We start from the raw sequence: 16,840 nt of genomic DNA, 5'->3' as shown, positions 1-16,840 counted from the left end.
AGGACCGTCCAGCTGGCCCTATGGTCCAGAAATCTCCCGGCCTCCCGCTGGTAGGAGGTCCTCCCCAATGCACTGCACTCCATTCGGTTGCTCCTATGCACTGAGTAACGACACACCTCCGAACGTCTCTTTGCCTTCCCCAGGAAGTCCACAGGTGTAGCTCCCGACTTGGCTCGCAGCTCCAGGACCCGTACTCCCATAAGCACATACGACGTCCAAAGGCGGACCCGTTGGTTGAAGGGGTGCAGTTACTCCACGCTAACCCCCAGTATGCCTACATACAGCATACCCCAATGCACCAGCAGTTTCCCCATACACACACACACCCCTCGCCCCGGCGCCACTCTCCCCTCCCCCGGTGCATCCAGCAGAAACCCTCCCGGGACCATCAGTCCTTCCAATGCCCGAGGATGAGGAGGATTTTGGCAAGCTCCCGGAGTCACCGAGGACCAAACCGACACTGGAATCGCCGCCACCACTGCGTCGCTCCCAACGTTAGACCCCGGACCGGCTAAACCTATAATTGGTTCGGGACTGTTAAAGCACCATGTACTGGACTCCAAAATTTTTTTTGCCTCTGTATATTAAAACTTGTTCTGTATATAGTTCTCTGCCACCCCCGCCAGACTCAATTTTAACAGGGGGTGAATATGGTAATCACCATATGGCAATATGGCAATCATACATTAGGAGAGGTGTGGTAAGGCCCTGTACCACAGGTACAGAGGTAGTCCCTGCCTGCAGGCTCCACCCAGTAGGCGGAGTATAAAATATGTATGCTCCCCGTACAGCAGCCATTTCACCAGCTGCTGTAGGAAGCCACACACCTCAGTGTAATAAAGCCTCAGTTGTATTCAACTCTCGTCTTTGTGCAATTGACCGTGTATCAAGGGGAGACAATAGTGTCGTGGTAATGCCACTGGATGAATAGTGTAAAGGCCAGTGTAATTCTCAGGTGGGTTTGAATCCCAACATGGCAGTTTGTGTAAAAATGGAATTGTAATGCTGATCATGAAACTTATCACTGATTGTAAGTGGTTCACTAATGTACTTTCAGGGAGGAAAATCTGCCATCCTTACCTTGTCTGGCCTCCAGATCCACAGCAATGTTGTTGTCTCTAAATTGCATTTCAAGGACAATTAGGGGATGGGCAATAAATAAATTTAAAGAATTTGTTTCCTATCTCTGGGTGACAGAGAGCTTTAATTGTTAATGATGTTGAGCCATGCTAACGTGTGACAAATTTCAAAGTTATTCAGCATTTTAAAACTTAAAAAAGTACATTAAAACCATATACAAGTAATTGCTCTGCATGTTTTGACACATTTTTGGGAACATTGTAGGTGTGATTTTTCAGTCTCTGCTTTCTGTGGTCTGCGTAGTACTCAAAATTGAATCTTCCATTGACTGGGTTACATTTGATTCAGATATTTCAAATAATTATATCATTAAATTATGGCTCTGCCAAGTCAAAATTGAGTTTAAAATGAGATTTATTGATGTCCTGAAAAATATATAAAAATTTCAATATCCCTAAGAAAAACAGATTACATTATCAAATATACTACAATATACCATGAGGTTTTGGTGTAGGATCTACCCACCTTTAGCCAATTGTTGAAACACCTTTTAAGAAGAATCCCATGGTACATTTTTTCAGCTTTGATCCTCTTCTCAGCCAGTGACTCTGTTACATTCTGACGCCAGGTATGTAGGTTTCGGTGTAAGATTGAAGAGGTGTAATAATCTTCTGCTAACTATGTAGTCATAAAAACAAAGTGTTCCATGAGTAACAGTTTGCATTTGTATGTCACCTTGAGCATAATAAAACACTCTTGAGATGTTTCACAGGAGCTTTATGAAGCAATGTTTTGACCCTGAACTATAAGGCTTGTCAAAGGAATAAGTTTTGAGGGGAGTGTCTTCAGGGAGGGAATTTTGAGGCCTTGGCAGCTGAAGATCCATCCAGGAATGGTGGCGTATTTAAAATCTGGGTGCTCAGGAGATCACATCTTTATTTGCCATATTTTCATAATTTTCACCATACAAAAGAAAATCAAGAACAACCCTAACAATAGATAAAATATATATCCACCCCTCCCTCAACAGTCAATGGTAACCAGCTCCCAAAAGTGCACGATGAACAAACCCCAATGATTGTAGAACCCCTCCTTCACCACTCCCCTTCACCTTCTCTAGGGTTAAAAAATCCAGCAGGTCCCCCTCCCTGCCACGGCGAAGCACAGGGTGAAGAGACCGACCTCCACCCCAACAGGATCCGCATATGAGCGATCAGCGAGGCAAAGGCTAAAACATCCACCCCTGCTCCCGCTCCCGGAATGGTCCGAAACCCTGAATGTGGCTTCTCGGGCCCCAAGCTCCCCATCCATATGCAAGACCCCTGGGATTGTACGTAATATGATCCAGCATTGGGTAGACCATAACATATCAATTTGGTTCGCAGGATCCCTCCTGCATGCTGGCACCCATACCAGCCACCATGGTCGGGTGCCCTGGCCACTGAGGCCACCAGCTACCCATCCCCTGAACTACATGCGTTGGACTGTCTAACGCTGTCGTTTTCATTTATCCCCACCCAAAGGAGAAGTGGCTGGGAAGCAACAGGCACCCTGCTAATAGGGCAGGATTCAGCAGGCCACCTCCACTCCTGATACAGCGTCTAGGGGTCCACTTAGACATAGTGTTAGGCCAGAAGGTTAGACACCAGTTAAGTTGGAATGGGTGCTGGGCACAGTTTAATTATAGGGGCTAGGGCGCATATCTGTATATACTTAACATTAAACACCTGTTACCACTGTTACAACCTGCCTTGGTGCGCTGTCTGGGTGTGAGGGGTAGGCTGGTCTGGGCTGGCCAGAGAGGGAGGGTGTGGGGAGTGGGCAGATGTTGTGGGTGGCCCGAGTTCCCTACCCTCCCCCTACCACCGTCACCCCAGGGATTCGATGGGACCATGCAATGGAATGGCTAGGGGTCACGCAAGTGGACAGTGGAAAGTGCTACCGTGGGCATGAGTCAGACGTTGTTAAACGATGTAGAGCACCAGAGCTCATCGGAGAGCGGGTTGTCATCATTCTCCAACCCGTGGACCATACCCACTGATAGTGCCAACCCAGGGCCTGCACCCCATAGTGCAGCAGGTATATATTATGGAGATAGTTGCAAGTGGGGGTGTGTGCATTTGTGTGTGTGTGTGTGCGTAAAGCGGTGTCAGTGCACCTGGCCAGTCACCTCACCCCACCCCACCCCGGTGGTTGAACCTGGAGGCGATCAGAGTGTCCTGTGTGCAATGGCCCTGGCGCGCACGTCGTATAGCCTCCTGTGCCTACCTTGGCCCCATGTCCTGCCTATCCTTGTCCTCCCCCATATCATGCTTGTCAGATGAGGCCTGGTGTTCCTCCTCCTTCTCCAGCCAGGCCATCACGATGCGGGTGCCCCTCAGCGTCACACTGGAGGGCCCCTGCACAGCCGTCCAGGCACCTGAGTGGCATCTGTCAAGATTGCCAAGTGTGCCAGGATGAAGGTGTTGTGTACACTGCCCGGGTATCGGGTGCAGACATGTATGATGCACAGCTCATGGACACATCAGCTGCACAATCAGAGTGTAACCCGTTTCATACAGTCATCTGCAGGTGATCATAGGGGGACATACATCATGTCGATCATCCCCTGAATCATGGCATCCCGTCGATGGCGGCGAATCCCGCTGCCTGGGCATCCTGATGGGCTCGGTCCACATTGATGTGAATATTTTTAGCTGCCCTGTGACGGCGCAGATGGACCTGTGCACCGAGTCGGTGAGATCCCGGACAGGTCACCACTCGGCGCCTGGAAGGACACATTTGTGTAAACTTTGAGGGCGACTGTCACCTTCACGGACACTGGACGCGGGTGTCGTTCCCCATACCCCCCACAGTACCAGGCGTGCCATCACTTGGCAGATATGTTTTTTTAGAATTAGAACAGTACAGCACAGAACAGGCCCTTCGGCCCTCAATGTTGTGCCGAGCAATGATCACCCTACTCAAGCCCATGTATCCACCCTATACCAGTAACCCAACAACCCCCATTAACATTATTTTTAAGACACTAAGGGCAATTTAGCCTGGCCAATCCACCTAACCCGCACATCTTTGGACTGTGGGAGGAAACCGGAGCACCCGGAGGAAACCCACGCACACACGGGGAGGACGTGCAGACTCCGCACAGACAGTGACCCAGCCGGGAATCGAACCTGGGACCCTGGAGCTGTGACGCATTGATGCTAACCACCATGCTACCGTGCTGCCCACATGTTGTACTGTCTCTCTGCTCAGCCGGAGCAAGAGGGTAGCCAGGGACAAAATTGGCCCACTGAAGGACAGGGGAGGGAATCTATGTGTGGAGCCAGAGGAAATTGGCGAGGTACTAAATGAATACTTTGCATCAGTATTCACCAAAGAGAAGGAATTGGTGGATGTTGAGTCCGGAGAAGGGTGTGTAGATAGCCTGGGTCACATTGAGATCCAAAAAGACGGGGTGTTGGGCGTCTTGAAAAATATTAGGGTGGATAAGTCCCCAGGGCCTGATAGGATCTACCCCAGAATACTGAAGGAGGCAAGAGAGGAAATTGCTGAGGCCTTGACAGAAATCTTTGGATCCTCACTGTCTTTTGGTGATGTCCCGGAGGACTGGAAAATAGCCAATGTTGTTCCTTTGTTTCAGAAGGGTAGCAAGGATAATCCAGGGAACGACAGGCCGGTGAGCCTTACGTCAGTGGTAGTGAAATTACTGGAGAGAATTCTTCGAGACAGGATCTACTGCTATTTGGAAACAAGTGGTCGTATTAGCGAGAGGCAGCACGGTTTTGTGAAGGGGAGATCATGTCTCACTTACTTGATAGAGTTTGTCGAGGAGGTCACAAAGATGATTCATGCAGGTAGGGCAGTGGATGTTTTCTATATGGACTTCAGTAAGGCCTTTGACAAGGTACCTCATGGCAGACTGGTACAAAAGGTGAAGTCACACGGGATCAGAGGTGAGCTGGCAAGATGAATACAGAACTGGCTAGCTCATAGAAGGCAGAGAGTAGCAATGGAAGAGTGCTTTTCTGATTCGAGGGCTGTGACTAGTGGTGTTCCAGAGGGATCAGTGCTGGGACCTTTGCTGTTCGTTGTATATATAAATGATTTGGAGGAAAATGTAACTGGTCTGATTAGTAAGTTTGTGGACACAAAGGTTGGTGGAATTGCGGATAGCGATGAGGACTGTCAGAGGATACAGCAAGATTTAGATCTTTTGGAGACTTGGGCGGCGATATGGCAGATGGAGTTTAATCTGGACAAATGTGAGGTAATGCATTTTGGAAGGTCGAATACAGGTAGGGAATATACAGTGAACGGTAGAACCCTCAAGAGTATTGACAGTCAGAGATCTTGGTGTACAGATCCACAGGTCACTGAAAGGGGCAACACAGGTGGAGAAGGTGGTCAAGAAGGCATACGACATGCTTGCCTTCATTGGCCAGGGCATTGCGTATAAAAATTGGCAAGTCATGTTGCAGCTGTATAGAACCTTAAGTTGGCCACACTTGTGGAGTATAGTGTTCAATTCTGGTCAGCAAACTACCAGAAGGATGTGGAGGCTTTAGAGAGGGTGCAAAGAGATTTACCAGGATGTTGCCTGGTATGAAGGGCATTAGCTATGAGGAGAGGTTGAATAAACTTGGTTTGTTCTCACTGGAACGAAGGAGGTTGAGGGGCGACCTGATAAGAGATCTACAAACTTATGAGGGGCATAGACAGAGTGGATAGTCAGAGATTTGTTCCCAGGGTAGAGGGGTCAATTACTAGGGGGCATTGGTTTAAGGTGCGTGGCGTGGGGCAAGGTTGGGGCAAGGTTTAAGGGAGATGTACGAGGCAAGTTGTTTACATAGAAGGTAGTGGGTGCCTGGAACCTGCTGCCGGAGGAGGTGGTGGAAGGAGGGACAAAGTGACGTTTAAGGGGCATCTTAACAAATACATGAATAGAATAGGAATAGAGGGATACGGACCCCGGAAGTGTAAAAGATTTTAGTTTATACGGGCAGCATGGTCGGAGCAGGCTTGGAGGACCGAAGGGCCTGTTCCTGTGCTGTACTTTTCTTTGTTCTTGTTCTTTGTCTTTGAAGGCATGCCCCATTTGGCAGATCCTCGAATGACAGGCAGTGCCAGTACACATGAGGCCTCATGCGGCATATCCTTGGCACCTCCTCCTCCTCGGCCTTTTGGGCAGCCGGCCCTCCAGCCTGGGTGGCTGTCACCTGGTTCCTCCTCCTCCTCGAGCAGAGCCAGCTCATAAAGCAATAGGACATCACCAGTGGCGACTAACGGGAGGGCCACCATCGCTGGTTGAATTCTAATATCCATTGTCTGCAGGGGGTGAAAGGCTGCCATTTTAGCATGGTACATGCCTGTGTGCCTAACCAGGTCCAACGGGCTACATGGCGACCCTGGTTGGCACTGTAGACTCTGCTCCGTCGATGCCCAGCATGGTGGGGCCTCTGGCCCTGGTGCCTGTCCCTGATACCAGGGGTATTATCGGCTGGCACTGCTCTTGCCAGTGGTGCACTCCGTGGCCCCCACCTGGCGCCCCTGTAGAGGCTACATAGGCGTTGCTCTGGGTGGGTCACCGGCGGTGGTGGCTGAGTGGGGATGAGGCACCCATACAGCCGGAGAGTTACTCTGCAGAACCTGGGGCCAAGGTGGGTGTTCAGCAAAAATGCGCAGCAAGATGGCTTCCTTTCAGGCCGCAGTAATGGCGGTCCGTGACTGGACACCGCTCCATTCCCATGGGGGGAATCACCGCTCCATTCCCGTGGGGGGGGGTCACCCCCCCTTCTACTTGCCCTGGTAAGGCTCCCCCCCTCGCCCGTCTGCCCAGCCAGTGTCCAGCCCTGCAGCCCAAAGTCGCTCCTCTCTGTGTCCTACCGCCTCTTTCCCTCCTCAGCCACAACGCCTGTTTCACAATGTTTAAAAGCATAAGTGAACCGCGCTGTTGGGAACTCGGCCTATCGGAGGAGGAGAATCGCGAAGGCCCCAGAGGATATTGGGTCGGGCCCGCTAATGATATGCAAACGGTGTTTTTACACGCGTTCTGGAACACATTGGCGCCGCTGTCGAGGTGAAGGAGAATTGTGATTTGCCGTCAAATCAGCACCCACTGTGATTTTGGCGTCTGAGCCAATTCTCCGTCCAATCGGGTTTACAATTTTGGCATCAGCCAATGGCAAATCCCGCCCGAGAAACTGCTATATCTCTGAGGTTGAATCCTTTCGTGACTGTATCTCAGGGATCATCTTTGCCGATATGGATGCTGGGTAATCAGCTTCTCATTTTTCCTCAATGAGTTTATATTCAAAGGACAATTGCATTTCCCACCTCCATGTCAGGTCTCTCCAGTTCTTCCATATACCTTAGCGCCTCCAGCATCTGAATGTTTCCCTGTTTATGATTGTCGAAACATAGCAGAAGTTACCTTCATGTTTTGATTAGAGATTTCTACAAGTTTTTTCCACGGTTCTAAACCCCTCTTTTGTAGAAGAAAATGCTGATGGTGCTTTTCTGCAGCAGACTGGAATTGTCTCTCTTTTTCTAACCTCAGCTGCTTCTCAACTTCTTTCTGTGAGGATATTTGAAAAATCCCTATTATGCATTTGTAAATCTTATTTTGCTTTAATTGGTTTCAGTTTCATAATTAATGTTGGATTTTACCAATTTAAAGCAATCTTTAAATTTTGTGTACAGCTTTAAGACTATATCTACTTAAAAACTACTTTGTTTTGAAATCAATATGAAAGATCACTCATAAAACTTAAAACAAGGAAAACAACTTTCCAGTACCAGGTTTTACACCCCCTCTTCATTTACTTTGCCAGTAAGTTGGGGCAAACAGCACCACCCAGTTGAAGGAACAAACTACTGCAGCTATAAAATCTCAATTTCATTAGAAACATTGAGGTAAATTAGGATTTCAAACGGAATACTTTTTTTTATTCATTCATGGGACATGGACATCGTAGGGTGTGCCAACATTTATTGCCCGACCCCAATTGCCCTTGAGGGGGCAGTTAAGAGTCAGCCACATTACTGTGGATCTGGAGTCACATGTAGGCCAGACCAGGTAAGGACGGCAGATTTCCGTCCCTAAAGGACATTAGTGAACCAGATGGGTTTTTACAACAATCAACATGATTTCATGTTCATCATTAGACTTTTATTTCACCATCTGCAGAGACGGGATTTGAACCTGGTTCCCCAGAGCATTACTCTGGGTCTCTAGTTTACTAGTCCAGTGACAATGTCACTATGCCACCACCTCCCCTCATAAATGAAATCTTCTTATATTTGAGTCTTAAAGATCTTGAACTTTATGATGCAGTATGGTCTGTACATAATGCATGACTTCCATCCAGATAACTTCTTCACCAAATCAAGAGATGCAAAAATAATTTATGTGCATTATAATGTCGCACCCATAACTGCGATGCTCAAGTATCCGCAGCTTTTGAAGCAAATTCAAAAACCCTGCCACAGAAGTGGCTGTGGCCCAAGATTAAAAAGCCGACTTTCCACCAATTGCGATCATTCGGGAGGGAGGATCATGCTATCAGTACAAAGATGTACAGATTAGGTGGATTGGCCATGCTAAAAGGTCCCCTTAGTGTCCAGGAATATATACGTTAGGTGGGGTTATGGGATGGGGTAGGGGAGTGGGCCGAGGTAGGATGCTTTTTCAGAGGATTGGTGCAGACAACGATGGACCGAATGGCTGCCTTCTGCACTGTAGGTATTTTATGGTTCTATGCTATGAAACTCATGGTCACGTTAATCCATTGGTAAATTCATGCTACAGATCAGCATTGCTGGTCCAGGTCTTAGTAGATCTTGTGGTCTCCAGCCTCACTCCAAACAAGTTTTTTTTGTCCATACTTAAACCTCTTTATCAATTGTGTTTCCATATTGCTTTTATGAAGCTCACACAAAATCACCCATCAAACTGTTTCTTAATCTACACTGGCTTCCAGTTAAACAACACTTCTTTAACTGAGATTTTGAAATAGTCATTCCTGTTTCAAAGTCACTTTCTGGCCTAGTGCCTGTCCATCTTTCTAATCTCCCCCAGCCTTCCAAGTTTTCTGCATTCTAATTTCAAAGCTCTTAACCATTGCTGATCATAATCCTTTCACTATTAGTGGCCGTGTCTTTGGATGCCCAGACCTTAAACTTTGAAGTTTCCAACTCCACCTCTCTCCCCCCCCCCCCCCCCCCCCCCCCCCCAACCCCTCTGACATTCCGCCTCTCCTTCTTCTTTAAAGACACTGCTTAAAACCCATGTTTTTTAACTAAGCTTTGGTGATCCGCCCCAATATCATTCCATTTCATAGAATTTACAGTGCAGAAGTTGCTTGGAGTCATATTTTGTTACATCATGCCTCTGTTATGGAATGTTAAAAACATTACATAAAGTTGTTGTGCCTCAACCTAGTACCTCTGGATTCCCATTTGGCCTTGTACCTGTCATACATAGATTGTCTTCAATTATGCTACATAATGGTTTTGATTTAGGGGAGAGTTTACATTTGTGCTTATGTTAATTAATTTGTGCAGAAACTTTGCACTGATTTGGCTGAGGTGAAGTAGAGTTGGGCACAATTCGCCAACTGAGCCCAATGGAAACTCCAGGCATATAGTTTAAGTTTCAAATTCTTTATTTCACTTGCACAATTTGTGAGTTAAATAGGATTTTACATGGGTCATTCATACTGATATTTTAGAATGAATGCACAGCAGTTTTAGCACTACACTGCAATAAAGTAAGGTGCTGTGCTTTACACTAGATTGCCATCTAGTATGGAACCAAATTTAAAATGGCAGTCCATTGGACTTTGGGAATTAACTACATTTCTAAAATGATAAATGAAATAAAATGCTGTTAACAATCCTTCAACGTGAACATAGTGAACTCAGAAAACAAATATGAAACAAACAGCTTTCCACTTAATCGGGAACCTTTCAATTTTATCTAACTGAAACATTATAGGTACAAAAATACACAATTGATTTCAGCACTGCATGTGGTTGAATAGAAGGCATTACAAATATTCTTTTAAAATTCAGACCTGTCTTTGCAATCTTTTCTCCTCTCGCTTCTTTTCTAGAGATGCCTGCTTCTCAGCTTGCAGTTGTTTTTCCCGCTCTTCTTGTTCTGCCCTCAGGTGAGCCTTGAATCAACCAAGAAAAATAAAACATTCAGATGCCAGACAATGTATCAATTTCCAGCTTCTCCAGTTCAAATTTACTGTTTTCAAATATTAACTTGCTATTCGAAAGTGCTCACAAAATAATCTTGTTTCTGTTGTCACTTGCACTGTCCCAATAGAAAGCTTGCTTGAGAGAAAGTCTGATGATATGCAGACCCCATGATTCACTTTGCAGCACAGTGCTGAGGTAAACATTTTTGAGGTTGGATTGTTTTAAACATTTTCTGATGTTAATCTTAATGCTGCTCTGGATTTTATGCAGAATCAAATTCAGCAGTGACCTCGTGACACATCCTTGCGGTAATACAACATTAGTTAGAAAGTGAACAATTTAGAAAAGGGAGGAGAGTCACTTTTATTGGTTTTGTTATTTTTATACACAGTTGTCAATCGTACTGTCATGTGAGAGTACCTTTTAAGAAATGGGTGCTTAAGAAATGTACCTTTAAGAAATGGGTGTTTATCAGTGATGTCAGAGTGTGGGTGGAGCTCGGCTGGCTGTCAGCTTTTTAACTTTTGTTTTAGGCTGTTTGCTGCAGGGTGTGTTTTAGTTTCATTTTCAGTGTTGGAGCTGAAGCCAGACAGAACAGGTGTACTGTTGATCTCTCTGCCATGAAAAGACGATCTCTTGATCATTTGGTGAATTCGGAATTATAAATGTTCTCAGTAGTGAATGTAAACCTAATGTGCTTCTTTTAAAAGGTGTTTCTTTTGTCTTCTGGATGTTGTTTGGGAAGTTATTAAGAATTACTTAGTGTTGTATTCTTTGGGGGTTGTATTTGAATTAATGGTTGCTAAGATGTTCACTATGTTTTAAAAGGTTAACTTGAGTTCACAGAATAAACATTGTTTTGCTTTAAAAAAAATCCTTTCCCATTTCTGCTGTACCACACCTGTAGAGTGGGCTGTGTGCTCCCCATACCACAATCTATTAAACATTGTGGGTCAGGTGAACTCCATGATACACTTTGGGGTTCTCTAAACGCTGGCCCATAACAGTAAAGTAATGGGTCACCAATCATTACCCTTGAAAATTAATAGGGAGAACAAAAATATTAAAATGTTCTGTGATGGAACCAAAGTATAATATTTAGTATAGCTAGCTTAAATACCTTTCACAACATTATTGGAGGTAAAAGCAACACTATCATTTTGGTTGGTCTTTTGCTTTCAGGAGAAGACTCAGATTGATATAGCACCAGTGAAGTACAGCCAAATAAGCACTTTCTAAAGTATATTGACTGCTGTAATGTAGGAAACGTGGTAGTAAATTTGCACACCAAACATGTCCAATAAACATCAAATCTGCTTGGGGATAATCATTTATCAGGACACCAGGAGAGACAGTGGCATACTGGTAATATCACTACACTAGTGATCCTGACAAATGCTTCGGGGAATGGTTCAAATCCCGCAGCAACTGGTGGAATTTAAGTTCAATTTATAAATCTGGAATTAAAAAACTACCCCATTGTCAATTGTGTAAAACCTAATTTGTTCCTTTAGGAAAGGAAATCTGCCATCCTTACCTAGCCTGGCTTACAAGTGACTCCACACCCACAGTAATGTGGCTGATTCTTAACTACCCTCTGAAATGGCCTAGCAAACCCTCATGGACAACAAAGCAACACCTACATTTCATGAAATAATAAAGAAACACTGCTCTTATTTGAAATTGTACCTCTTTTACTTATTTAGCATCTCATCTAAAGGGCAGCACTCCCTCACTGAAGGGTTAGCCTGGATTCATGCACTGAAGTCGTGGAATGGGACTTGAACCCACAAGATTCTGACTCCAAAGCAGGAGTGCTACCAACTGAATTACAGTCAACACCTATAGATTTACACCCAGTTTTAAATACTAACAATGCGTTTTTAAAGTATTTTATTAAGAACCAAGTCTGCTCTAGTGACTAGGTAGCATGTGAATAAGCACAAGATCCTTTCAACCTTGGAACCGAGATGTTAATTCAGCATGACGATCTCAAACCCAAATCTTCCTAGGAGCAGCAATCCTGATCAGATTGCCACTTGGCTCAAAAGTCCCTCAACTTGATGCTGTTTTGGATTTCTTCCGGAATCTCTGAGCCCGATGTTTCTCTCGAGAGCTCAATCGAAGCATGGTAGGCAGGACAAATCCCCTTTTTTACAGCATCAATTTAAATGACCAGTTTGAATGTTAGACAATGGGTGAGTAGGAGGATGAGCAAATTGGTACGGTGGCTAAATGGGTAGATAGCGAGGTTTAGATACGTGGTTAAGGTGGGTGAGGTGGATAATGGATAAGAGGCTAGTTGGGTGAGGTGGTAGTCAGGACTGGGAGATGGTTTTGAGGTTTGGGGGAATGATCAGAGTGAGTGATGGGGGACAGTTGTGGAGTGATCCAGATGTTAGACTAAGTTTCAATCTGTCTATTATTTCTTGGATATCTATTCAGGTAAGTATATCAAAGCTGGCTGAAGTCTCCATCTCTAATTCAGAGTTGGAGTCATTCACAGAAGGACCTGGGGAGCAGGGAAGTTGCACATCAGAAGCTGAAAATTTCCAGCAATTCCCACATCGGTCAACATGTCAGGGTTTCCACATGTCCTGACAGGCATCATTGGAGACTGTATGTACGACAGATGCATCTCTCCAATGATGCAGAGACTGGAAAATTTGGGCCCCTGTTCACTAGCTACATGAGATCCATCAGAATCAGTGCATTATCATAGTTAAATATACATAATTGTTTAGTCTTCACTTTATCAGTTCAAACCCAGCTTAATGCAAGTGGAACTGTAACTGCTTCTGGAATCTTCTGTTTGATCGTGCACCATTTTCATTAGAAGTCTTGATGGTATATCCATGTACCGAGCATCCATTTTGAACTTAGTTATGGAAAGCAATTATTTATTCAATTCTATTCAATTATCTATTCAATTAATTGTCAATTTTATGCATAGTCATACCATATATATGCTGTTATATTGGTTTTAAATTATTGCCAAGTAAATTTTCACCTCAATGTTGTAAAATCATTTGATCAATAGTTTAAACTGTTGAAGAAAACAGGAAAACTAAAAACGTAATAAGCAAAGGGATGGATGTAAATGTAAAAAAAGTCACAAATGTTCTTTTTACTCACAAGTTTCTCTTGCTCCTTTCTTCTTTTGACCTCTTCCAGTTCTTTTCTTCTTTCCATGCGCTGCTTTGCTCGTTCCTCCATTGCTGAAAAATTAAGAATATTAGAGGAAGCATGAAAGTTAATCATCTATCACTGCTGATTTGGTGATCACTAATAAAATTACACATGACACAAAGCTGGGTGGGAAGGTGAGCTGTGAGTAGGATGCAGGGATCCTTCATTGTGATTTGGACAAGGTGAGTGAGTAGGCAAATGAATGGCAGATGCAATATAATTTAGATAAATGCGAGGTTATCCACTTTGGTGGCATAAATGGGAAGGCAGAAAATTATCTGAATGGCCATAAATTACGAGAGGGTAGAATGCAACGAGACCTGTTTGTCCTCGTACACCATTCGCTGATGGTAAGCCTGCAGGTGCAGCAGGCAGTAAAGAAGACCTTCATAGAGAGTTGGCCTTCATAGCGAGAGGATTCGAGTGCAAGAGCAGGGATGGTTTGCTGCAATTATACGGAGCCATGCTGAGGCCACACATGGAATATTGTGTGCAGTTTTGGTCTCATCTGAGGAAGGATGCTCTTGCTCTAGAGGGAGTACAATGAAGTTTGACCAGACTGATTCCTGGGATGGCAGAATGGACGTATGAGGAGAGATTTCCGTAACAGCCTCCCCGAACAGGTGCCGGAATGTGGCGACTAGGGGCTTTTCACAGTAACTTCATTTGAAGCCTACTCGTGACAATAAGCGATTTTCATTTCATTTTTCATTTCAGATTGAGTCAGTTAGGATTCTATTTGCTGGAGTTCAGAAGAATGAGGGGGGAATTTCATAGAAACCAATAAAATTCTAACAGGATTAGACAGGGCAGATGCAAGAAGGATGTTCCCGATGGTGGGTTTCCATACCAGGGGTCGCAGTTTGAGAATACGGGGCAGACAATTTAGGACTGAGATGAGGAGAAATTTCTTCACCAAGAGAATGGTGAGCCTGTGGAATTTGTTACGACAAAGTAGTTGAGGCCAAAACATTGTATGTTTTCAAGAAGCAGTTATGTACAGCACTTTAGGCAAAGGGGATCAAAGGATATGGCGGGTGGGGGGGGGGGGGGGGTGGGGGGGGGGGGAAGGCAGGATTTGGCTATTGAGTTGGTTTATCAGCCATGATCATAATGAATGCTGGAGTGGCTTGAAGGGCCGAATTACATCCACCTGCTCCTATTTTCTGTTTCTATGTTTGACATCATACAATACAATTTGTTTGCACACATTTTTAAAATTAAGATCACATACAAAAATGTTACTGACTTAATGTGTTTAGGGTGGTACGGTAGCACAGTGGCTAGCACTGTTGCTTCACAGCTTCAGTGTCCCAGGTTTTGATTCCTGGCTTGGGTCACTGTCTGTGCAGAGTCTGCACATTCTCACCGTGTATGTGTGGGTTTCCTCCGGGTGCTCCGGTTTCCTCCCACAGTCCAAAGTTTGGCCATGCTAAATTGCCCTTTGTGACCGGGAATGGATGGAGGTGTGGGCTTAAGTAGGATGCTCTTTCCAAGGGTTGGAGCAGACTCGATGGGCCAAATGGCCTCTTTCTGCACTGTACATTTTATGATTCTATGTGCAGTACTCGATTACTGGAACTATAGAAACAGTAACAACACCAAATCAGACCATTTGACCTGGCCAGTCCATGTTGCTTTCACATGAACACAAATTCGAATTCCGCATGCTTACTGAAGAGCACCTCGTTCTCAACTAAATTGACCATCATTGGCAATCATTGCTAGATTAATCAGTTCCATCCAACATTAATTTTTACTGAGTCATACTAAGCCTTTTGTGGTTGGATCCATTGTTTCTATTTTGGCAAGTAATTTCTTCTGTATTGCATGTGTAACCTTTCCATAATCAACCTGGTGTTAGAAAAATAGTCAACTAGCATCTGCTTTGGCAGGAAAGGGACAATGCTGGAAAATCTCAGCAAGTCTGGCAGCATCTGTAGGGAGAGAAAAGAGCTAACGTTTCGAGTCCGATGACTCTTTGTCAAAGTCTGCTTTGGCAGACAATATCTATCAGGGAACAGGCCATTTTTAATCTGGCAATATGTAATGAAATTTTCCCTGTGCTGCTAACTTTGGGAGACTCAAGTTTCTGCCTTCTCTCCTGAAGTCCTCATTTTGCTGCATACATTTCCATAGCTGCTGCCCTTCAGTATCTTAACCTAGTAGCCATTCATCATAGGCATCCAAGACTGAAATACAGCTAAGCAAACAATGAGCTGAACCAGATATGGCACTTACTCAATGTTCATTCAGGAGAGGAAAGCTTAACAGAAATTGTTCCCTCTCATTTAATCTAATGATGTGGAAACCAACTGTAGCATGATTAACTGCTTAGAAATGTATAGAGGATAATCATTTCCCCTGATTTTGAGTTTGACTTTTAAGCACAACTTACACTTAAGTGTTTTCTCATATTTAATAGCACATAAGTCAATTTCCATAGCTAGATTTTTCCCGGAACACGTCACCAGCCTGTCACCAGAAGTTATAGCTTGAGGGGCACCACTCTGCATCAAGCATGGCTGACAAAGGGACTCTCCCGCTTGAGGGACTCTCTTTTTTGCCATAGGTGTAGGATTTACAAGTTGATAATCATGTTGCTGTTACGTTTACGGGGGTTTTACTTTTACTTACAGTATAGGCAAAGAATAATCAGGTTGCCACACTGTAGATTACTTAACCAGTTGTCAGTTTATTGCAGAAGTGTTGCTTGCTCAGAGTCTAAGATGGAAGAGAGGGAAAATCTGATATTGTCACCATGTAATCATGTGACATACTAAGTAAAGTTGCCATGGTCCCAGATGACCATAGACTGCTTTTCCCTTTGAAGATCACCACATCCCAGGTGAGAGGCAAGGTTGAGAAATAGAGCTTTCATGAATAATGTCAGCCGGCACAGGAATTTAACTCGCGTTGTTGGCCTCACTCTGCATCACGGACCAGCTTGTCCAGCCAACTGAGCTAAACAGGTGCCCACTGGTTTACAGAGAGACATTGGTTACAAGACGTAACAGTTATGAATGCACATTCTGTCATCAAGTCTTGGAATGAACCCAGAGCTTCTAATTCGAGGTAGGGAAACTACCCACTACACCACAAGACCTCCTATAGCACAACTAAATATATTACACTAAGAAAAAAAAGTCAACTAAAGTTACAGTAATGTATAGCTTGCAGGTGAGCTAGAGCAGAGGCAAGGGGCCCACTAAAAGCATATTAAATGACTTGGATCGCTACGACTAGCATTGGAAAGCATTGCATACCTTTGACAATTGGGTGAGGTGAAATCAAATTAGAGTTGCTACTGGCTCTGAAACAACTGAATTCCTCAGCCGACGAAGGAGTTGTAAATCTAAGA

The 16,840-nt window shown here is 44.6% G+C and overlaps 1 protein-coding gene across 4 annotated transcripts in view; it reads right to left on the bottom strand.

The window, feature by feature from the left end:
* ccdc191 (coiled-coil domain containing 191) overlaps positions 1-16,840 on the bottom strand; it is a 141,860-nt gene that overhangs the window by 9,761 nt on the left and 115,259 nt on the right. For 3 of the 4 annotated variants that reach the window (XM_038802416.1, XM_038802417.1, XM_038802419.1), the window contains 5 exons: positions 16,746-16,834; positions 13,426-13,508; positions 10,158-10,259; positions 7,514-7,657; positions 1,606-1,758 (listed from right to left, as the gene is read on the bottom strand). In XM_038802416.1, the coding sequence (XP_038658344.1) occupies positions 1,606-1,758; positions 7,514-7,657; positions 10,158-10,259; positions 13,426-13,508; positions 16,746-16,834 (571 nt within the window). The remainder of the gene's footprint in view (positions 1-1,605; positions 1,759-7,513; positions 7,658-10,157; positions 10,260-13,425; positions 13,509-16,745; positions 16,835-16,840) is intronic. The other variant, XM_038802418.1, reaches the window with a different exon arrangement.

The sequence above is a fragment of the Scyliorhinus canicula genome, chromosome 7, assembly GCF_902713615.1.
Source record: "Scyliorhinus canicula chromosome 7, sScyCan1.1, whole genome shotgun sequence".
In the NCBI taxonomy this organism is placed as follows: Eukaryota; Metazoa; Chordata; class Chondrichthyes; order Carcharhiniformes; family Scyliorhinidae; genus Scyliorhinus; species Scyliorhinus canicula.
The sequence above is the reverse complement of the archived record's forward strand: the minus strand, read 5'-3'. Positions and strand labels throughout refer to the sequence as shown.